General features: G+C 33.9%; 2 protein-coding genes across 2 annotated transcripts; both read right to left on the bottom strand.

The window, feature by feature from the left end:
* Window positions 1-8,525: 8,525 nt before the first annotated feature.
* Window positions 8,526-15,278, bottom strand: LOC133288404 (uncharacterized). The gene is made up of 6 exons (XM_061486157.1): window positions 14,987-15,278; window positions 14,103-14,388; window positions 13,938-13,992; window positions 11,276-11,391; window positions 10,143-10,366; window positions 8,526-8,876 (listed from the first exon to the last, which is right to left on the bottom strand). Exons 2-5 carry the CDS (start codon window positions 14,346-14,348, stop codon window positions 10,145-10,147), a joined length of 639 nt encoding a protein of 212 aa, XP_061342141.1. The 5' UTR covers window positions 14,349-14,388; window positions 14,987-15,278; the 3' UTR covers window positions 8,526-8,876; window positions 10,143-10,144.
* Window positions 15,279-18,497: 3,219 nt separating this feature from the next.
* LOC133288403 (transcription initiation factor TFIID subunit 15) lies at window positions 18,498-23,818 on the bottom strand. The gene is made up of 8 exons (XM_061486156.1): window positions 23,685-23,818; window positions 23,226-23,393; window positions 22,469-22,824; window positions 22,172-22,357; window positions 21,030-21,113; window positions 19,663-19,741; window positions 19,457-19,583; window positions 18,498-18,904 (listed from the first exon to the last, which is right to left on the bottom strand). Exons 2-8 carry the CDS (start codon window positions 23,343-23,345, stop codon window positions 18,699-18,701), a joined length of 1,158 nt encoding a protein of 385 aa, XP_061342140.1. The 5' UTR covers window positions 23,346-23,393; window positions 23,685-23,818; the 3' UTR covers window positions 18,498-18,698.
* Between the last annotated feature and the right edge of the window lie 1,476 nt (window positions 23,819-25,294).

The following is a 25,294-nucleotide window of genomic DNA, read 5'->3' as shown; positions in this document are numbered from 1 at the left end:
CCTATACGAGATAAAGATCCAATTCCATCAAGCCAATGTGAATAACTTGAAAGAAATCATTACTGTCCAGATCAACAGTTCAGACAAGTTGGCCACCATGTGAACCCAATGAATGAAAGGCAACTCCTCCTTGCCACACATCTAATGCATGAGCTTTTCCATCAAGTAATAGGCAAAGAGAGATCACCCCTCTCTATCAATGAAAGTGAACACCGTTCTATGAAAAGCGGTATGAAACAAGGCGCTCAATACTATAAATACAGAGGCATTAAGCCCAGATATGATCTCTCTATGAAGAAGAAAGAGTATGATGAAGAACATGAAATGATTTAAGTGTTGGTCAATAATGATATTTTAAGTTTAATCACTTAAACAAAAAAGTCAACACTCTTTTATCATAATTCCTTCTAGCTCCCTTTATGAATTTTAACTTAAACCAATGATTTAATTCATCTAGCATGATTTTAACTTTCACTTAATCCATATAATAACGTCTCAACACATTATTTTCAAATTTCAGGTAAATTCTACATAATTACATTTTTATTCCAAAACTTACACTAATTACACTTTTTCTCAAAAGTGACTCTATTTCATTTAATTACATATCTTATCTAATTAAATCATCTTAATTATGATTAAATTCTAATTAATCCATAAATTCATAATTCACATGTTAGGGTTATTATAGTTCATGCTTTATCTCTTTTGCACCGATGATTACTCTTTGTCCATATCAGCCCTTGGGATGTTACAATAACAATTCATGATCATTTGAAATATTGTTTTTTGTTATAATATATCACTAGATTAGACTTTCAGGACTCCTCGTAGTGTTTCATTTACCAGGTTATGAAAGGAGGATTGAAGGATTATGTAAGTCATCCTTGAGGCTAACAAATGATCTAAACTAGGCCCGAGATGGAAATTTTCTTTTAAACACAGGTGCTTTTTATTTAATGGATACATTTGAATTCAAATTTTATTAAAAAAAAATTATAATGCTTTTTTTTTTTCAAAGTGAAAAACTAAATATTTCTCAAAATTTAATTTTATCCAAACTTTGCTCCCATTCACCATCGCCACTATCATCACATGTCGGTTTTTTAGTACTTTTATATATAAAGAGTATTTATTAATTTTGTGATCCAAACAATTTTTTTACATTAAAATAATTTTAATTTTTTTTCTGAATCATGGAAAAGAAATCCATTCAAATGGACTCTTAAATAATTGTACGATTAAACTTGATTACCTAGTGCCAACGATATCTCTGGTGATTAGTTATTTGCTGATATCGGAGTGCAAGTAAAGAAAATGCATCAAAAGAGGTGAATTCTTTATAATCGCAAACTAGCAACAAAAACACCCGATGAACATGCTCAAGACTCCTTCCACCTTACCCAGAGGCACAAACCTCAAATTTATTCACATGTATATTTTTTTCTTTCATTGGTAATTAGAATAGTGCAGTGATGTACGATTGGGTGTACTCTAAACCAAAACCATATTGCTCGTGCAAATTACAATATTAAACAAATTATCAATTTCTAGTGCCTTTCATATAGCTGGCAAGTTTATTGGTGCTCTGTAATAAAATCTCGAAATGATCATACTTTTTTTTTATATATATATATAGTGATTATAATTACTTCTTTGAAGCAAGTTAGCCCCTAAATATTTCAATAAAATTCAATTCTTTAAATCAACTATGAGACTAATCCTAATTACAGTTAAAACTCCTCACCCTCCCTCGAAGATGTATTCGGTAAAAATCAATCCCAAATTATCTTCCCACTCTACTCAACCTGTATTACCAACTGAACTACACTCATTGGATAATTATGAGACGTTTTTAGCGTTTCCTTAAATGCTCCCAACAATTGGGAATCTTGTAAGCTCAAACGCTAGTACGCTACCTTGATGACTTCGTATGATTTGTAAAGTATTTCTTCAATCGAATCTTATATTCTAAGACAAAGCCATTCTTTGGCAACTTCTGACACGTGGTTGCTTCTCCTTCTGACACGTGTTTGCTTTCACACTACACAATTCAAAAAGTTTCCTTTTTTGGTAATTCAGGGAATAAAAAAATTCAAAAAAAAATTATAATATGGACTCAAAATTGATGGCCACGATTTGCTACCTAAAATCAATGGTGCAGATCTGTTTTCATTTTTATTAGGACACAACTCATCTTTTTTTGAAATTTGAAATTTGGAGTTCAAAATTTAAATTTAATTTTTAAAAACTGACAACTCAGTTAATGTTCACCTGCTTTCTTGAAATTGTCAAACGTTTAACAAAATATACAAGCATTCTCATTGTTCTATGAATTGCAAAATATACACGTTCAGCACGATCTAACTAATTGAACACGATAATCTCTCTACCGCCTCTCTCTATCTTTCTCCATGTGTGCTAAGAATAGCAAGCTCAGAATCGCCGCACGGTGATGCCGCCAAGCTCCGCGATGCGTTCGATTTGTACGATCGCGACAGGACCGACCTCATCTCCATTTCCAATTTCATCTCCTCCAGTAATTCATTTCAGCAGATACTGACCCTGTCAACAATTCGTCTAAAAAAAAAATCGAAACCCTGTCACAAGAACACCGCCATCACGGATGCTCTCTTCGACGAACAGGACCATCTCCATCGCTTGGCCGCTGGCGCCTCCTCCATGTCTGTTGATCACCTCTGCCGCTTCCTGACGGAGCACTGTCACCACCGAGTCCCGTGGACTCACTCCTTGAAATCTCAGCAAGGTGAGTTCCCTGACTGTCTTCACTTATGTTTAGCACGGTTATTCACATCTGCAATCAAATCTCTGATTCTTTTGAATTTTGATCACTAGGAACTTGCTTACTGATTTAGAATTAATGTAATTTTTCATTTCAAAATTTCACCTCTTTCAGGTTCCAATTCATTCCCTAGATGATATTTCTCAACAGTCTATTTGACTACCCGTCCTTCTTATTATTTGGAAGTGGGTCACTGGTTCTCAAGCTGATTTGTACCATGTAATGATCTACATGTTCCTGAGCCCGACAAATGATTTGGGTGAAAACCAACACTTTGTTGGTCAGAAAAATCTGCAGGTTGGTTAACTCCCAACACCCCTTCCCCCCCACCTTTTGGTGTATTTCCGTAAGAATAATACTTACGTGCTTTGTTCTGTTCCTACCAGCTTGTGCTTTTGCTTCTAGCTGTTGTCGCTGTGCCCTGGATGCTTTTGCCAAAACCTTTTATTTTGAAGAAGCAACATCAAGATGTATGCTTCCTTTTGTACTTCAAGTTCTCTTTTTGTTCTAATATGGAGCTTTTACCTATGTTCTCAGAACATTGTTCTGGTTCTAATAGTTATGTTACTTCAGAGGCATGGAGTTGAATCCTATATACCACTCGAAAGCACAGAGGAGAGCTTGCAAGTGGAGGCAAGTCATGATTCCCATGTTCATGAGGAATTTGATTTCAGTGAAATCTTTGTACATCAACTCATTCACACCATAGAATTTGTACTTGGAGCAATGTCTAATACAGCTTCTTACCTCCGTCTGTGGGCCCTTAGGTATGTCTTTAAGTGGCACAATTGTTCTATTCTAATATAAATGCCTGAGTACAAGAGATACAAGGTTGGAACCTCACATCATTTAGGTTATTAGTTTTGTATTTCTATTTATCTGTAGGTATGTTATATGTATGTATTAATTACAGTTATGCATTTACTGATGTTTTCCCTTTTTTATACCCAGTCTTGCTCATTCAGAGTTATCAAGTGTTTTTTTAATGTTTTAAATTTTGTGATTGCGCCTCTGATGTGATTTCTACTTTCAAACAATTCAACAGGTTCTCTTGCATTTCTATTCTACTTGATGCTAAGGGATTTTCTCATATACCCTGGTATGTATGCATAATGATTATGAGGTGCTGTTTTTGGAGGACTCTTATATCGACAAAATATGATTTGGAATAATGGATACGGTGAGAATTTGAGACATAGTATAACATTTTGGACTGTAATTTTAGCAATGTATTTTTGGCATTGTGCTAGAAGTTATATTGACAGTAAGATTTTGAGACATTGCTTCCTCTCAACATTAGGTGCCGTATTGGATCATAATATAAATAATATATCTTTGGAGAGAGATAGAGATTATATTATCATAATATCAAATTCAACTATTACGAACTTTTCTACTTATTTTTTCTTACAGCTTAATTTTAATTTGAGTTGCAGGAGATTTCTGGATAAGAAAGAGGCTGTGGAACCCGAGGCAGACCCAGAAAGGGATCAGAGATCTGTTTTTGCTTACCAGGTTGATTGGATGCTCTTTTTTGTTTGTTTTGAATATTATTAATGTCTATAACATATTTGGATATTTGGTGTCTTTTTTTTTATGATTGCCTAATTTGCTATGTGGTGATCACAGATTCCTCTAAAAGCAACAGAGAGAGATGTATATGAGTTCTTCTCAAAAGCTGGCAAGGTCAGTTGCTTTAAATTTTGATGTACTTTTGGCATTGGAACTGAGATGACTTCTGTTTCCATTGAACTGCAATGACTTCTATTTCCATGAAAACTGTTAGTATTATTTTATACTTTAGTGTATTTATGCTTCTCTTCTCAATTGTGATAAGAAGCATAGTAAATGCATTTTATTCTGAGATGAAGTTGTGGGATGAAGTTGAGGTCTTTGGGTTTACTTTTGTATCATTGTATATCACACTTCTTAAATATTCAAGGTGAGAAAGGAAAAGCTCTACAGCTAAGTATCAGTGATATAATGTTGCTTAAATTAATTTGATTAATGTAGTCAACTTTTAGTTATATTGTATGTTTTTTTGTTATATGTTGTATGATGCATTGATTGCTTTTTTTTTCTCTTACTACACAAGATGATGTTATCAATAGGCCAACTTTTTTCATTTGATTCCCCAATGAAATGTAGAGGAATCGTTTTAAGAAGAGCCTATGAAGATGTATTAGCGTTTTTGAAGTTGAAGAGAAAAGACCAAGTGCAAACTGTCTTCAATGATTTTGATCCTCAGCATACTGAGCACAATGGTCATTTTGATCATATGAGCCTCCTTCCACTGGTTCCTTATGAGGATCCCTCTGCTCCTCCAATTCCAGATTCTCCAGTAGCAGATTCTGCTACTATTGGAATTAAAGCTAATATGTTAGCTAATTTTGAAGTTAATGGAGAACAAGTGGATTACAAAAAGATGGAATTAGGAGATATGGTGTATGTTCCATAGCTAGAAGAAGTTTTCCATATTCATCCTACATTAACAGAGTGCCAAAGGAACAAGACTCCCAAGTATGCAGGTTGGGCTTTTACAGCATTTGGCAGGACACCTTATTCAATGCCCAGCTGTCCCACTCAGCTGTTTCATGTCAAACTTTAATGATGATGATTTCTAAATTTAAATTGAGAGGCTCTTTTTAAATTTCAAATTCAAACTGATCATGATTTCTACATTGGAATGATCAGCTCTTTTAAAACAAGATATGATTTCTATTTAAAAATTCAAAATATGATTTCGATTTTGTTTTTGAAATTTCATTTTTTAAATATTTCGATTTAATTTTTTAAATTCAAATATATATATATATATATTTGAAAATTCAATGTTGAAAACTTCACTGATGTGTCACTCCCTGCTTAATTCTGAAAATTGTGTTCACACTACATGGCATATAAAAACTTTCTTTTAAAAATCGAATTTTATTTTTTAAATCAAAAAATAAATGATCATTTGTGGTGGCAGACAAGTTATTGAGTGTCCTACTGCCCATCACATTGGAATTGGTCAGCTGAATTAATTGATTTTTACATTAGAATTTTGAAATTTGAATTTTGATTGCTCATTTAATTGGAATGACTTATCTGATCTAAAATTCGAATTTTGAAATGGAATGACTCAGCTGTTTTAATTGCTTTTTACATTGGAATTGCTCATCTGATCTAAAATTTGAATTTTGAAATGGTTTCAAATTTTGAATTTAAAATATGGATGGTCGGAAAAGATTTGGAGAGTTTTGGGTGGCGGAAATTTTTATGTAAATGTCAACTCTAATACGGCATTCGAATTTTTACAAAAATTGGACAATCACCAACTGTAAGTAATAATAAAAGGAATGATAAATTAAAATTCTCTGTAAATGTCATAAATTATACAGTGAAAGAAATTTTAAAAGACTGTGTAAAGAATCAGACATAACAACACACCATAAGCTGCCATTTACTAATCAATCAATTTCTTACCAAAACACAATTAAAATTTAAAAGAGAAAATGATAGATTAAACAAAAAAAATGTTTCAAATTATAAAAATTTAAATATAGTTGATACAAAATAATTTAAATTTGGAAATTAAATGAAAAAAATCAGAAATGACATATTTATACTTCAAAAGAAAATAAATTAAAAATTTAACATAAAAAATAATTCAATAAAAGAAAAATTTTCGTATGAGTACTTTTTAAAAAAAATTAATATAAACGTTTTAAATTTGTATGTATAACCAATTTAAAAAATATAAAATTTTAAATTAAACGAGAAAAAACTTAAAAAAAAAGATATAATTAATATAAAAGAATTTAAATTTTAAATTTTAATAAAAAATTAAAAAATTACATCTATGATTCTGTAAAAAATAAATTATTAAAATTTAATGCACATATTTCGATTTTCTTCTCATTCCTCACTCTTTTGAAATTCGAATTCTGAATTGATTTCAAATTTTGGATTTCAATTTTAAATTTCAAATTGTAATGGTGGGAAAGGATTTGCAAAAAAAAAATTAAATAAATAATAATTTTTATTAAAAATTGAACTAAAAAATCAATGGAAAATTAAGTTAATCATTTATGGTGGCAGACAACTCATTTAATGTCCCACTATTTTTTGCATAGATATTTGTTTGCCCTATTAATGCTGCATAAAAAAAACAAAAACATTAAAAAATTGTAAAATAACAAAATTATTTATATTGTAAAATAAATTCAAAATCTGGAAATAAATTAAATAAAAAATTGTGATTTTAATTTTTGTAAATATAAATTTGTGAAATTCCAAATATTAATGACACTAATACTTGCAAACAATAATTATTTATATAAAATGCTGACAGTTAGAGGTGAAAAACTGGGCTCGGCCCGGAGAGGGCCGGTCCGCCAATATATTTTTATAATTCAATTGAAATTTTATCCTTATTCTTTTATAATTAAATTACTAAATCTGATTTTTATTTTTGTAAATACAAATTTGTGAAATTTCAAAGGCTAACGACACTAAACCTTGCAAAAAATAATTATTTATATAAAATGCTGACAGTTAGAGGTGGAAAACTGACCTCAGCCCGGAGGGCCGGCCCGCCAATATATTTTTATAATTCAACTGAAATTTTATCCTTCTTCTTTTATAATTAAATTACTAAATCTGATTTTAATTTTTGTAAATACAAATTTGTGAAATTCCAAGGACTAACGACACAAATCCTTTTCAAAAATAATAATTATTTATTATTATTTTATAAATCTGATTGTAGTAAATGAAAGTTCATTTCTGAGATAAAATATAAAAACCTAGAATGACGATGAGCCCATTAAGTTACACATTTCCTATAAATTTCCAAAGAAGACAATTCCCCCTGATTGTTTCATTTGCCATGACTATCAATAAGAGCCAAGGACAATCTCTTTCTCATGTTGCGATTTATCTCCCCAAGCCTGTCTTCACTCATGGGCAGTTATATGTGACACTGTCTAGAGTAAAGAGCAAGCATGGATTAAAGATATTGATACTTAATGAAAACGGTTGTGTTACAAATAGTACCCTTGATATAATTTACAAGGAAGTATTTCAAAGATTAATGTCGTGAATTTCCTTCTATCTACTATGAGATAACATCACTCCTTGGTACAGTTAAAGACAAAAAAAATGGCAATGAAGTGCTTTTTTATTTATATTCGTTAACATTAGGTTTTTTTAACTGCTACTTTTTTTTTCTTATGCAGGAATCACTTTTCATACACACATAGTATATTGTTAACTGCTATTTTTGAATAAACAATATTTCATGGTCATCAATATATGAATGTATTGTTATAACACTTTTTATTTGTACTCACATGTTCATGTGTTTTTTTTTTCATACTTTCATTTGTAGATTATTACTAATTCATTTCTAAGAGGATGAAGGATCACAAATGTAGGTTCGACATCTTGCATGTGTTGCGTTAGTTTTTACGAGACAAACAAATCGATTTTTTTTTTCCTCCGTGCTTAATAGACTAGTTTTAAAAAAAGGAAAGCCCACAATTTTGTAATGCATCTTACAAACAATTTTTTTTAATCAAAACCCTGGAACCTTTTTGTCAAGTAAAAGATATCAGCGTGGAGGTTGATATGAAAGCAGCATTAAACTAGCAAACGAATAGCACCTAAACTTAAACTCCACATGCTGGACAAGTACTGCAAAAATAATTGCCAAATCAGATAACTATTCATTCTGGCAAACTGCTGCACTAACATCGAAGCAAAGGAATCTGATCAGTAAATTCATGAGGGATTAATATACATACATAAATCCCCGTAGTCAAGAATGGGAGATAGCCGGGCCTATATTTTCACCAAAAAGAAAGTCTGAAGATTCATAACATGAAAGCTCAAAAAAACTAAACAAGGAATTATATCTACCAAGCATCTTTATGCATTAATATGAAAATAAGAGAAACAACTACTTGAAAACATATTAAGAATCTGCTACGGGAAACATAATAGAAACAACACAGCCACTCGGTAATCTCCAAAGTACAGTGAAGGTTCTTCTGCTCCCCATTCTCCTTAGCACAGCTTATATGGAACCCTGTTGATTGGCAAAAGAGCAACCATTCAATGGAAGGTATTGCGTCTACTGTGTATAATTTACAACGAAAGACTATTGCAAAAAGATTTATTATTTTTTGCCTTCTAATTAAACAGTGGTAGGAAGGTATTGCGGCTATGCCCGACCCTAACAAAAAGCTCGCATATGCATTAGATATTTTATTCAAAAGCCCCCTTTTTATGCTTTAGTTATTCAAAAGCCACCTTTTTATGCTTTAGCTCATTCAAACGAAGTATGGCCGTAGCCAGTATCTCGAAGAAGTTAGCTTTATCCACCAAGGTCCAATTTTAGTTTACCGCTATATACTTCCATCAGACACTTCCTGAAGTACTCTACTTAACAACAGCATCCGAAAGTATCTTACATGCCCTCTATCCTATTTAAAGGATAGCTATTAATCACATTGGAACGTTTACGTGGTCGAATCCATTTTGAATTTGATAAATGCATAGTTCCCAAAGTTCTATCCAAACACATTTTTTTAAGCTCCCCATGAAACTTGAGGAAATCCTCGTATTATCAAAGAAAAAACAAAACCAGATAATGCATAAAATCTAAGTTGAATGGATACAGGTTCGAGTGCCTACATCAAGGAAGGGTACAGCGGATATATTATATAGAAATATAAAATCATAAACAATGAAGTAATTAAATCATAAGATACGTATAATTTCACAATGTTCTAACTCAAGCAAGCAAAAATATTAAAAGAAGGCATAACTTGTGAAGGGAGTGAATTAGCAGTTTGTTTAATTTAGTAGCAAACCAAACCACTTAGTAACAAAACATGGCGTTTTACATGGACTGACTAGTACTTGAGTGATCAGTGAGTATTGGGTACATATCCATGCATATCCGAAAAGTACCGGTATCAGATACGCGGTATGGCAACCAATTAGGAGTACCCATGTATCATGGCATAAAACTGATATTTCAAATTATTATATCCAATTTTCTTTCTCCACTTCTGGTATTTTCATATCGATTGTTATCTCTAGCATCTTTTCTTTTTAATTTCTCTAATATCTAAATTTCTCTAGATAGCTCCTTAATTTTATGTATACAGTACTTATGTGAATTAATGAAGAAAATGTTAAATCAACTTTATTTAAAATCCAAAAGAAAAAGTTCACTAATACAAGTAATGGCAGGTTTTTCTAGACCTACAACTTATTACATCTACGTGAGAACAAGAAGGCAGTTCAGTCAGCCAACATCAATAATCATCAGTGATTTTGGCCATACCTTCAACTAGTTGATGGGAGAAACACCCTTATTAGTTCTTTCGCAGTAACCTTTTTTCTACATGTAGGGCATTTACTCTGAGCAGTTATAGCAGCCTTGATGCAATTCTTGCAAAAAATATGACCACACCTTGTCGACATTTCTTCTACCAAAGGACCCATACATATTGGACAGTTGAAAACAGGCTCCTTAGGAGGTTCAGGAGGCTTTTTAACATTTTCCCTCTGCAAAAGGAATGTACAAGTCAAACCAGAAATTTGAAGTCCAATAAACTTTCACAGTCATCTATTAGTTCTTTATTTGTTTGAGGCAGTGATTAAATATCAATGGGTGATATATTTACAATATAGAGCCTAAAAAGAGACAACTCTAAGGATAAGGCAAAAATTATATATTACTTGGAAAAAATATGATTTCATGCATGCAGCGTAGCACAAAAGAGGAGAATTAAAAGTTGAAACAGACATGAAAACTAGGACATTGTGAAAAGCATTGGTATACCTTGATTATCTAGCCAGTATCTTACAACACATTAAAAGGATGTACCAATATCAAGTTATATTTGAAATAATGAACTGCTTACCAACACAACATATGCGAAAACATGCAGCAATATCAAACTGCAGAGTTTGCATCAATTCCATCACATGCAAGTAATAATTTTCAGTTTAGAAACACCAGAAAATCTCTTCTCTTCATATATTTTAAAATTCAAGTGTGACAACCCAGCATTTGGTCAGTGTTAGCCAGCCCCCACCAAAGGAATTAGCCCTGTCCCCTAACAAGTTTTGACTAACTCACTGGGTCCCTAAAAACTGTTAAAAGGTTATTACTCAGTCTCATAACCGACTCCATACAACTGTATTATAAGTCAGAAAAATCTTGATGAGATGTTCTAAGCACCTGAAATTAAATTAAACTGAATGCCTCTATACCAGAAAATAAAAAGTACTACACATAAATGACTTAAGATCACAGCTAGAAACAAATGATAAACAGGTAATACCAAATTATTTATTACAAGGTGGAAAAATAATTATTACAAATCTGACAACTAATTTATTCAGATAAACAAGTGACAGAGAAGTAGAGAACATGAAACAGTATAACATGTAACAAAAGATTTCTTTTACCATAGAACTGCTACGGCCTTCCAAATTTATATAAAGTTCACAATTAATAATCATTCGGTTTGGGGATTCTCTTCTTCGTTTGTTGCGATTATTGTTGGTTACCCTATTCTGATCTTCTGCAATAATCATGAATGACAGAGAAGTTAATCACCATCATAGTCAATATTTATAAAGATCATATCAGGATATTAGAATTTCAACAGAATGAGAAATTGAGAGAAAATAAAGGAAAATGAGAGAAAGTTTTGAGAGAGAAAGATGGGAAGAAGCCATCGTATTATTGAATGGAATGAATTAACTGAATACAGTGAACGCAACTAAGCTCTATTTAAAGAGCAAAGGCTAACTCAGTGATGAGTCAGCAAAGTTAATAGAAGCTAAACAGACTAACAAACTAATACAGAAAAAGAGATCTGCTACATCAGTATACAAAGCAGGAAGTCACAACAGACCAATGACATAATGATAAATGCTACTGCTGAGAAGCTAGCTACACTAACACAGGAAAAGACAACTACAGTTGACATGTAAGCAGCACAAAAAGTCCCTACCTACCAAATGTTGGGGGAGCCGGTAAACTCACATCCAACATACCATAAAATCAGAATGAGCAAGATACTCAGCACGATATCATATGCTCACAATTTGATACTGAAATTCAGAGTTTATATTCACTATTAATTACTTCTGCAACTTCTAAACCCTGGTTTATCTTGAACTATATGAAGAATACATTAGATATATGGTGGTCACTGGCCCTGCCAAATTTTAAATTTTGATTACATGGTTTCAACTAACAAATCTGGAATTGGGGGATAGGAAATAGCAGAGTTTAGCATAATGTGATCAGGTTGTTTCAACCCGATGAACACCCCCTAAAATTATTCACAAATTGACAAGAACTTCAACTCTAAAATACAAAAATATTTTGCTTCAAAATGAAGAAAGCTAGTTATTAATATTCTCAAATGGCCTCGTGAAGAATTCAAAAACATAGGACCACCCAGAATTAGAATTAATCAACTCCAAACTGATCACCTAAATACATTAAGGATCTATTTGGATTATAGAATTAGAATCACAGTTTGGAATTCTAATTTTAATAATTTTGTCATGATTAGAATTAAAAATCTTAGTTTTGTTGTTTGAGACAAATAAAGAATTTGAGGTATAAAATAAAAATTCTGAATTGAATTGGAATTCTATTGGAGGACACCAGCAGCAATTGTAATTGGAGGAGTCTGGCAGCAACAGAGACCTCCAGCAGCAGGAGTGGTTGGAAAATTCTGGTGGTGGCAGTGGTCGAAAGACACCAGCCAGGAGCAACAGTGGTTGGAGGAGGCCGGTGGCAATGACAGTTAGAGGTCACCAATGGTGACACGGCCAGTGCCAGCCACAATGATTGCCAGTGGCAATGGTTGCCAAAACATGACAATAGCAATGGTTTCTGGAGCATGTAAGCAACAAAGATAATGAAAATAAAGTATCAAATATTTGTTTTTTGTGTTTGGTTCTTGGAATTGCAATTCTTAGGGGGTAAGGTAGAATTGTATATAGTATGAACTAGTTAATTTTCAATTTCATGGAATTGAAATCAAAATTGGAATTCCAATTCTAATGTACATACCATACACAATAATTAGAATTGGAAGGTCCAATTCCAATTCCAATTCCAAATCTATTTCCATGCGCCAAACGGCACCTAAGAGAATATACAAGCAAGACTTCCAAGGAAAGATTAGAAAGCCAAATGGAAAATAATAACAGTAGTAGAAGCAACAAGAGTGCCGGTTGAAGAAAACATACAGAACAATTCCAGTGTGTTTGGAAAAAGAAAACAAGAATGAATAGCGTGTTGCAGCAAGTAAGGATGTTAGGAATATCCCCATGTAAAGGACATATACAAGGGGTTTCTCCATTATCCTTCGCTTTTTGAGGGTACTAGCTGCACTTAATAATTAGTGACTAATTTTTGTTCTGTGTCTCAAACTATAAATACAACAAGTTATTGTTGTATTTATATTTTAATTAAACGGATTGGCCACTAATTGCTAAGGGTCCTGGTACTCGCATAAAAACAAAGGGTACCAAAGGAATCTCCTAGTATACATAATTAGATGGGCCTTTGATTCATGAGCTTAAAAATTTGGTAGGTGCCAGGCTGCCAGCAGTCCAGCACAATTATATCATCAAACACTCACAAGGCTTCCTCCAGACATAAACATAAAGTATATTTTATTGTATGATAAAAATCATGCAAAGGGAAACAGCATCTTCAGTACCCCAGTGTCCCAATCAGCATATCAAAGCATTGGAGGGCGCTGGGGTGGGGGTGGGGAAGTTAGGTGAGACACTACTGAAAAATAAAGATGTTTTCACTGAAGGACAAACATGGTATAACTCCACAATTACCAAAATAACACACTCCCTAACCCATACATAACTCTTAACATTCCCAATGCTTGGCTATAAACAAACTTCCAGCATATTGCAACTTGAGTTGTATTGTTGCCTTTGATTACCTTGGCTGAGGCAAATCTACTGGCTATAAGGTTAACTTACCTGACAATTGTTGTCTTCTTTCAAAAACACAATGTTCGTGACCAGCACAAACTGGCTAGAAAAAAGCATATGAAAGTGGAGGAAAGGAATAACATGTTACCTAAATCCACATCAACTATAGTCCTCCCACGATTTCTTCTTGAATTGTTTTTAGCCTAAGATGAAACACAAATGAACAAATGAGATTAATTTCCAACAAAGAAATATAATAAAGACTGACAAAACAATAGAAACAAAGCATATAGAAAAAGGAAGAAAGATAAACCTCTGCAAAAGCCCTTGGGGTAGATTCAACAACATCATCATCAATGACCTCCACATCGATCAACGCAGGTTGTACAACCTGTGGTTGCTGGTTAGTTTGAACTTCTTGAGACCCCAACTGAGTTGAAGGTCCCTCCTGCTCACGATTCTCACCACCAGCAGGTACACGGTTAAGGTCTAAGTCCAAAACTGTCTTCCTCCGCCGGTAGCTTCTGACAGCAGTGCTCCTGCCTGTCCGAGAGCTCATCTTGGACCTTGGTATAATATTCCCTTATCCTATTTGCAACCTGAAAACCCCAATATCATAACAGATAAGAATATTAATCCACATAAAGGTAGCTCTTAAAGAGGAAAAATTAACCATAAAAAAGAAGTAATCTTTTGCCTGTTAGAAGATAATCATAAAATGAAAAATTGAAAATCTTAAACAACCTAAAAAATCTAAACACAATGCCAGCATCTTAAGCACACATTGACACCATACAACACAAAATTCGAGTGCCATGTTCATTGGTATTTCTCACATGACTAACTTTCAAGATACCTACAAAAGCCAGCATAGAGCTAGAAATCATTAAAAAAACATATAGGAGCTCAATCTTGCAAATATAAGGGGCTAATTCACTGGATATTTTGGGAAACAATTTGGAAAATTTCAGTAATCTTGTGCAAGATACATGTAATGATCACCTTTAGCCCCAAAAACCAATTATCTTCCGCACAAATATTGAAAAGAAACCAGTATGCACAGCAAGAATCCGGTTATAATATAAAAGGACATAATAAAGACACAAATTCAAACGAAACACATAATAATCGCCATGGAAATCGTGAAAGTGATGGAAACCCTAAGTTAATACTCACAAGAAACACAACGGAACCTACCGGTGAAGAAAGAAAAGGTTGAAGCGGAGGCCGAGAGAGAGAGAGAGAGAGAGAGAGAGAGGTTAATATAAAATCTGAGATAGGGTTACGGAAGGGAACACGGAAGAGGGAAGAAGGTGAGGAAAAGGGATTTGGCCTTAAAGGGAAAAAAGAGAATGAAAGTCGTGAACGGAGACGGACTCGGGACGGGACCGACTCTGCCACGAACGAAAACGCTGTTAATGTGGCCCTCCCTATCCGTCATTACCCACGTGTACTAAGACGCCCCTTCTTGGGTGTTTCCCACCCTCATTAGATCGGTTTCAAAGAAAAATAATCTCATACAATTCCTCGGTCATTTGGGATGCACAACCTTCTCATAATCAATTCTTTTTTAATTTCTCTTCCCGAAAATAGAAATGGATAGGAAACTCGTTTGGTAAAACCGGTTTATTTTTTTGTTCCCGGGATGAACCGGTTTAATTTTTTTTTTTTTTTGGTACATTGCCATCCTCGTTCAACCTTCTCCGGGCACCATGCCCTCGGGGTACTGCCCGTTTGGGCTAGCCCCTCATTGTAACAGTGGGTGCACTAAGCTTCGCAGCCGGAGAAAGGACGAGACTAATCCCCCAACCGAAGATTTTTTTTATGCTGGGGAACAGAAAAAAGAATCAAAAAATTTCTGTTTTTTTGTTCCCGGGCTCAAAATGAGAAACACTTATCTCTCTCAATCACTCTCACCTCTACCATCATCACCACCACCATCATCCCGACACGACTGTCGCCACCATCGTCGCCGCCGCCATCGTACCACTAATGCCGCCGTCACCACCCCTCACCACCACGATGTCACCGCCACCATTACCACCACCTCCACCCATCACTACCACCATGCCACCACCACCACAACTACCATCACCGCCACCGCCACCGCCACCGCCACCACCACCACCACCATTACTATCACCGCCATCAACCATTACCACCATCATCGCCACGATTGCCGTCACCGCCACCATCGCCATCACACGCCAGTGCCACCACCCTCATCGCCATCACTACCACCACCACGACGCCGCCACTACCATCACCACCACTATCACCAACCACCACTACCATTGCCGCAACCACTACCGTCTTTACCACCGTCGTCGCCGCCGCTGCCACCAACCACCACCACTGTCACCTACCACCACTGCCGCAGCCACTGCCACCACCATGATGCCTTCACAACTACCACCACCATGTCACTGCTACCATTGTTGCCGCCACCAACCACCATACCCACCACCATTGTCGCTGCCACTGCCGTCACCTCTACCACCACTACCACCGTCGCTGCCACCATTATCACCGTCATCGTTGCAGCCACTGCCGACACAACCACCACCACTATTTTTACCACGTCACTGCCACCACCACTATCGTACCGCCGCCGCCACCACCACCACAACCACACCATATGGAAAAGAAAGAGTTGATCCGAAATTTTTTTATATTTAATAGGAATTATTTTTTATTATATTATTTGTTGTGTTATCAAATACAATTCTCATTCTCGGAATAAAAATGGAACATGTTATCAAACACATTTTTTTTCTCAGAAACTGTTCCAAGGCACAGAAATAGAAAAGAATTGTTTCTTTTCAGAAACAGTGCTCGGGAATAGAATGGTTGTCATGCACATTCAGAAATCTCAATTTTATTTTATCCGATAATCTCAATTTTCAGAAATATAATTTTTACATTCAGTTTACGATAATATTCAAAAATTAAAAATTTAGAAAAATTCAGTTTCTCGAGAATCCTGGAGAATATTGCATATCAAACACCCCCTAGTTTAATTATTTAATGGAGGAGTTATATTTACAATTCAAATAATTTACAAACTCTTGCAATCATATCTTAACTGTTGATTTTCGCCAATCAACGGTTGTCATTTATTATAAATTAATAATTAATTAATAAATTTGATTTGCAAAAATCTTAACCGTTGATTGACGGAAATCAACGGCTAAGATATGATTGTAAGAAGTTGTAAACGAAAATAAGTTGTAAATATAACTTTTCCATTGATTAATTATTTATTTATTTAGTTTGGATTTTTTTTTAAATTTGATTCTATCTAATTCAATTTTATTCGATTTAAATTGGATCGATTTTTGATTTTTCAAAAAATTTAAAATTTCAACTCTATAAAATAAAATCATGCAAAATTACAAATTACTAAAAAATTTAAGTCTTTCAACTAAAACAAATCTTAAAATTCTTGAAGAGTTAAAATATATTAATAAACAATACTAAACTAAAACAGGATATCCAAGATTCAAGTCTACAAAACTAAGATTCGAAGCCATCATCTTTCAAAATTAATAAATACATAATACATTAGATTGATTTGGATTGAATTGATTTTTACTTACCAACCAAATCGAAAACCGATCCAATCCAATTAAAATATGCGTTTTTTTTCGATTTTTCAATTTTTGGTTAATTCAATTATCGATTTTTCAATTCGGTCACCGCGATTTGAATTGATTTGGATATGTTAATGAACACCTCTACCCCCTCCTCCAAGCAACTTGAACTTTCAAAGTTACCTTTTTGAATATGAGATTAGTGTTTTTCTATAAAATAATTTTATTTCCTATATATACATAAAAATATATATGGCTCATGTAGGTTATATGAGAATAAGAAAAAGAAAATATAGTTCTCATATATGTGTATAAGAGATAAAATTATTTTTTTTAATATGAGAAATATTCCCTTTAAAGATACTCTCCATTAACGATGTAGATTTGATAATGATTAACAAAATGTTGATTATTTGAATTATAAAAAAATATAAATAGATAAAAAAAATTAATACATTTATCGTTTTTTTTTATAGCCTTCAATTGAATTGATTTATATCTCTAATACTTGTTCTTAATTGTTATTTTTTTGCTAATAGGTAGAGTATATCGAATTTTTGTATGTTATATTTTATATAATAAATATTCATATTTTTGTTTTTTCTTTACATATATTATTAAGAAAAAATATTCAAAATAACATTAAATTAATTAACCCGTTCAAAAAAAAAAAATGATTTCCCAAAGTATCCTCTATCCTCCTACCGAAGACTAATCTTTCGATACAAGATATCACATTAAATGAATAAACCTCTCCTGATAAAACATTTTTCATACACATTGTGAGAAATCAAACATTTGTCAGCATGAACTCAACTATCTTCCACATGTGCTAAACTTTGTTCGTCAAAGTTTTCAAATTTAATATACAAAGCAGCACTGTCCAACAAATGGACTCGGAATTAGGCATTTTAAGCACACCTATGGAGAAGGCAACAGATTGTCAGGTGGTTTAGCATACCAATTACTTGTGTTCTTCGGTCGTTTCCTCCAAATTTTTACTCCATTCATAAAACAACAAATTGATACACATACAAAAATAAAAATAAAAAATGATTGACTACAAACTAAAGGTTCAATCTATTGCAAACATTCTCAAATAGAAAGTTGTCCTTGTAAAAAGACTAAAAGCATGAATATCTTAGGTTATACAAAAGGTCAATGCCAAGTAAAATCAACATTCATCAGATTGCGCGTATTAACCCCTAAAGATACAGATTTAATTTAAAGCAATTGAAATCCTTCCACAAAAAACCCAACACATCATGGTATGGTAGTCAATACATCAAAATGCAATGCACTTTTGCTGCTATTTTTTAATAACGGTGTCTACTTCGGTCCCGATCTCGCCCATAATCTCTATCTCGATCAACATAGTCCCAGTCTCGATCTCTTCCCCTGTCCCTCTCTCTGTTTCGACCGCTTTGCCGCTCTTTTTCATTTCGCTCTCTGTTCCTGTTTTCCCCATCATTACGTTCCCTTCCTCTGTCTCTACTTCTTTCTCTAGCATCCCTTTCAATCCCTGCCATAGGTATTATTACAGACTAACTTGGTTACTGCAGGTCCAACTAATTCATAATTTCATAAAAACACGTTAAATGATCAGTAATCAGAGAGACACTAACATATATAACTCTTATTTTTTGTAAATTGGATATTTGTTACCATGACTTGAACTTAACTACACATCCATACACGAACTAGCCACGAGAGCTAAGTCAACATGGCATTGATGACAATTCCCACCTTTATAAAATACTCCAAAACCAATAACCAGTTCAATTTAGTTTTATGCAAGACATTAGTGTAGGACGATCAACCAGTTGCACAAAGCCTATGGAGCAAGAATGCTAAAAAGGATAAATGAAAAAAGAAATAAAAAAAGGAAAAAGATGACATATGCAATCATAATGATTATTCCATTATGCCCATAATGATTATTCAAAAATGTATTAGTGCTAGGGAGCATATGGGAAAAGTGTGGTGGAGGACGTAGGGGCTTTTAGAGCTTGACTAGCTCACGAAGCTGTAATGAATTTATAGAATATAAACTATTTTAAATATGCAACAATACCTAGTTCCTCAACCTCCCAACCAGCACGCCCTGAACCCGGAAGCACTTGTGCAGCTTCAGCTTGCTGAGTTTTGGCACGGAATTTCTTCTTAAGGTTTCCAAACTCATCATACAACTCCCCGTCATCCTAACAGTAAAAATACAAATTATAAATTCACGGTAATTTATATAACATGTACGATGATCAAACTTTTGATCAATCTTACTTCAGCCTCCCGCCTACGACGTTTAGTTTCTTCTATTTCCTCCTCATCAAGCTCTTTGTAACCTCCAGCTCGGCCCCCTCTGTATAATTAGAAAGTGCAAACCTAAGTTAGCAGAGTAATGTCAACCACATTTAAAAAAAAGAATATTGAATAGTATGGCAGGCGCTAAAATGAAGTTGTGCACATGAAAATTGGAGGGGAGAATTGTGATCTAGGAAATCCAACATTTCCAAATTTGAAACCAAAATTAAAAAAAATGGTTAATCCATGTTTAAAACAAACACTAACCGGATTAACAATATATCCTGACTTAGGTCAATTTTATCACTAACCAGAAATTAGTTTGCCAAGACTTCCTAATTTGACATTCTCCCAGTCTCCCAGAAGGACAGAGTTAACAGTATTCCCCAGAAAACACAAAGCAATACATTTTACAAAGCAGACTTAAGGATACAAATCAGACACACACCCACACACTTCCAAGCATAAATAAGGGATAGTTACCATGAAAAAGCTTTACTGAAGTTTGATTGCAACAAGATGCTTTATGCTGTGAAATACTGAAATGATAGTGAAAAACATCTTTGCTAATATTTTCACAAACGAAGTTCACGTTAAATTTCTATTTGAAAAACATATTGGAGAGTTGGTTGGAGGTCTATAATTATGCTATAAGCACAAATACAATAATCAACACTGTACTTCACTCCCTAATATACAACTCAGCTAAAACCAAAGTTGTCTAATCACGTAAGGCAGAATAAAATGATTATTCAGTTTTCCCATACATATCAAATTTTTAAGTGAGATTTTGAACAAATAAGAAATATATACTAGACAATTTGAAATCAACATTTTATATTAATATACTAGCCCTTTAAAAGTTAGTTTCTTAATTCTCAGTGGATTAAAAGTACGATGGCATAAATCACATGTACAATGACACATTAACAGTCAAATCACATTTGGCACATATTGCATGATATTTTTTATATGCACATTTGCTTATGAATTTAACAAGAACAATAAGACATAGACATGTATATCTACTACCATAGAAAGGGGACTCCCCAAATGGCATCCATTTTTTTCTTTTCTTTCAAGTCCATGTTTTATTTTTAATATAAATTAACAGAGAAGAGAAAATTGTCCATTCAAAATAGTCATACAGTCCCATCTCTTACATCCAATTCCTATTTTTAGGGAACTTCTTTTTAAAATTGTTTTACACATTAAAGCTTTTAATTCAGTTTTTTAAAAGTAAAGACAGAGCATGTGTTTATACAAATTTTTCATTTTTCTAACAAAAAAATGTATTTTCTCCTTAACTATCATTTACAGGGTATAAAAAGAATCAAACATAATACCTTACACCACCCTCATTATGTCCAGGCTTATTTGTATTGCAAATATTGCATTTAGTCCGCTTTGCCCAATTGATATTGGCACACCTAAGAAAAAAAAAAAACACAAGAAAGACAAATCATTATATTAAATTTTTATTTTAAAAATACTGCATAAACCACAACAGCATGTATGTGATGTTCAAGTTGTATGTCAGGTGTAACTTCCTCAGGCAAGTGTTCAATGATGATAGACCTGACCATAATTCCATAAATCATAGCCAGCTTGCACTAAACTCCCAAGTCCCAACAGTATGCAACCTTGCCACATATTACTATACCAGTTGGAATCAAAATGCATTGAAAATGCAAAATCAACTGCCACAAGAACAGGAGAGACAGAGGAAAGAGAGGTTCAGTAGCTGGGGCCATGGATCCAAACCCGGGAAAGGATAATAAAAGTGTCAAAGAAGTTACCAGTGATTACTGATGGTCATTTTCAAATAAAACCTCATGCAAAGTTCTAATCCATCATCCCATTACCAACAGCCTCTGAACAGTCAAATTGTCCACAAGTTGTAACAGAACCAGCAGACCTCATGTGACTCTGGAGTTTGGAAAGGCAACTAGATTTACCTCAGTCACATGATGGTTGCTTCCTTTACAATTTCACAGACAACTTGAATAGCAGAGGATGGGATGTGCCAAATTGATAGTTAAGGCAAGAGGGAATGCAATTGGGATAATACATGAAGATGAGTACGTGCAATTTCCAACAAAAATTAATAAACCTCGTGCAGCCAATTTTGCAGAGTGCAAAAGTAGGGTATGGGATGAATTGACATCAATTAAACAGGAAGCGGTAAGAGTGTTTGAGCCATCTTTATGCACACATATAGGTTGTGTATATGTATCATATGAATATAAACGTATATCTCACCATCATATATCAATTTACTCATGTTTAAAATGGTTGCCAATACTTCTTCCAAAATAATAGAACACAAGAAGGTATTGATGCAGCTGGGCAACATGTTTTATTATTTTATAAGAAATTTCCAAATGCTATCACTCAAATAATGAATTTTGGATTTCAACAACAAAATTTTTAAAGAAACCAAACACAAAAGAAAAAAGGACACTGGGACAATTTGACACAATCATACATTGGACAAGGCCAATCATTGGGACCAAAAAGTCCTCCACCACCTGGACGGCCAATTTCCCCAGATTCTTGTCCAGCACGTCCCTTTCCACGGCCACCAGCCCCTGCAAAACCAGCAGCACCAGCAGGACGAGCACTTCCACAGCGATTACACGCACCACGAAAAGCAAAATTCACATTGGAGCAACTGCCATGAGAAGGAAAAAAAATTATTCTCTCTACACTAAATCATCTATAATGACTGAAGCAGTGAGTAAAAGGGAAAGAAAGAGCTGCTCACCAATTTCATATCACAGACCTTGTATTTGGGCACAACCAATCGCCCTCTTGTTGCCATGGTTTGCCTGAAGTATCATTTTGGCCTCTACCTCTTCCACTACCACCATCAACATCCCTGGTAGTTTCCTCTAGTGCACCAACATTATCAGCAACACTTGGTTCTACTACTGAATTATATGCTTGATCATCCTTGTTTTTTGACTCTGCTATAAAAACTCCAATAATATTACCATGAAAATCTTTGTTATTAAACCATTCAACAGCAGCTACAGCAGCATGCGGATCCTCGTATGTTACAGTAGCATCTCCCTTTGGTTCATTAGTCTCTTTGTCTCGATATAACCATATTTTTGGTCTTCCTGTACGTTTATCTTTCTGCAAAGCATGAATGGTAAATGAAATAGGACTAAGAAACAGAATGCACCCCAGAGAAAAAACAGGCACAATATAAAGAGGAGAGAGAAATTAAACAACAAACATCAAATCAATGATTCATTGAAAATTCGAAACTATTGTTCATTTTAGTCTTCATATAGACAATCCCAAATAAACCTAATTTTGCAAGGATAAAAAACCACAATTTCGTATAAATAATCACATCTTACATAGAAATATAAGATTCCAACCTGACCATAATAAAAACACTAAACACCCCCAATATGTGACAATATTTACATTCCTTATAAAATTTCCGCTCATTCATGATAAAGGAAATAAATTTGGACTTGGACAATAAGATAACATCAATTTAAATGATATCTGCACATACTCCATACCTTTACTAATCCGATGGTGCCAAAATATTCAGCCAACATAGTTTCGTCAGTCCCATAAGGCAAGTTGCATACATAGACAGACCCATTTGAAGGAGCAAATTTTGCAGGATGGCTTGCCATGGGGTCTTATTCTCATGAAACAAAAGCAATGAGAACCACCACAGAGCTCTGAGAAAACAAACAAACACACAAATTTTCTTTAGACAGAATAAAAAAAAAAAAAACTGAAAAAAACAAGCAAGGCAATTGAAGGAGAATGCGGATGCACACAAGAAAAACTAGAAAAGTGAAGATAGAAATCAAACCAGTAATTACCCTATAACTACCACATCCCTAACCAATATTCTTCTCTATGAGGTTTGAGTTTGACAACAATAACAATTATAACCATATATTTATATCAAGAGAAAAGGGGGAAACAAGGGAGAATGCGGAGGGAAACGAAATCGGAGGAGTTACCGGAATCGGAGAAGGTCGATACTCGATTGAAGTGTCGCGAACAAAACAAACACGCGCTTCCTCTATTCTTCTCTCGCAGATCTGTGGTTTCTCGCTCTTTCCCACTCCCTCTTCAGTCTCCGTTCTCTTCTTCCTCCTCCGATTGTAATCCTTAATTCCTAATTTCCCTTTTTCTCTATTATTATTATTTTTTACATAACATTTTATTTGCAATAATTATAACCGATAGCTTGACGGAAATCAACGGTTACGATTTGGTAGTAACAAGTAGTAAGTATAACCTTTCTCTATTTTATTTAGGAAAAAATATTTATTTTTTTAAAGGATGTAATTTTGTGTCATTTTAAATACTAATCATTGATTTCCATCAATCAACGGTTATAATTTATAGGAAATTAATTTATCTCCTACACACATAAAAATATGTATAAGTCTTATATTTTTTCTTTCTCTTTTTATTTATATGAGACCACGTGAACTCTACACAATTATATATATATGGGAAAAATATTTATCCGGCAACTTGAGATAAGTTTATCTCCGGTCATCCAAAAACTACGTCGTTTTATTTATTTATTTCCTTATATTAATTTATTCACCTTTGAATAGTTATGATTCTGTTTTTCTCTCTCTTCCTTTATTGTCATTGATCCATCTTTGTATGGTTATGATTTAGTAGTCGAAGATAAAATTATCTCCGGCAGCTTGAAAAATGATAAGCCCTATATATATATATATATATATATATATATATATATATATATATATATATATATATATATATATATGTAAAAGATAACAGTTGCTGTAAGAACCTGCACCGTTAATTAAGGTATTTAATTAATTAATTATGAGAATATAGGAAATGATTTCATAATTGACCCTAATAATTATTATGAGGCTCTAATAAATATAGTAAGTGATTAAGAATGCTGAAAGTCGCTTTTCGGAAGAAAAGTGCAGATACCGGTTCTGCTAGTCGGTATAAATGCGTACCGAAAAAAGTATCCCGAAAAATTAAAGTAAGTACATGATAATTACTAGAATAATATATAGAACTTGTAAAACGAGTTTCAAATCCAAATAATGAGAACTAGTGCCAGAAATTGATACTGGCTATGAGAAGCGCGTACCGGAAAGGTGCTCAGAAAAATATAATAAAAATATGACAATTCTTGTAAAATTGAGTAGGTTACGAATCCAAAGTTTGGGATTAAATTGCTAAACGTAGCAATTAACGCTAATACAGTGTGATTGAGACTTAATGTGACTATATATACTATAAGCACAGATTCCTAGGTCATTTCCTTTGGTATTCTACGTGAGTTGGAGCTGCTGACCAGCCTCCTCTCTTCCTTGCCTTCTTGCCTAGGAGAAAAACCACCAAGTTGTCATTTTTCCTTGATTTCTTCTCTAGCAAATCCTTGTAAACACTTAGTAGAGTGTGTGGTGTAAGTAGAGGTCAGTTTTCTGAGTTGTTCATCTCTGTTGGAGTGAGTACCTTGGGCTGAGTCTCTTTGTTTGAGTGTTGGGAGCCATCTCCTTGGTTGTGGGAGCTCCAAGGAGCAACATTTGTGAAGAAAGAACCGTTGTGGGTGCCATTTTCGTGT

This window comes from Gastrolobium bilobum, unplaced genomic scaffold (genome assembly GCF_033153095.1).
Source record: "Gastrolobium bilobum isolate Gb01-03AN ecotype WA unplaced genomic scaffold, APGP_CSIRO_Gbil_v1 utg1578, whole genome shotgun sequence".
NCBI lineage: Eukaryota > Viridiplantae > Streptophyta > Magnoliopsida > Fabales > Fabaceae > Gastrolobium > Gastrolobium bilobum.
The sequence above is the reverse complement of the archived record's forward strand: the minus strand, read 5'-3'. Positions and strand labels throughout refer to the sequence as shown.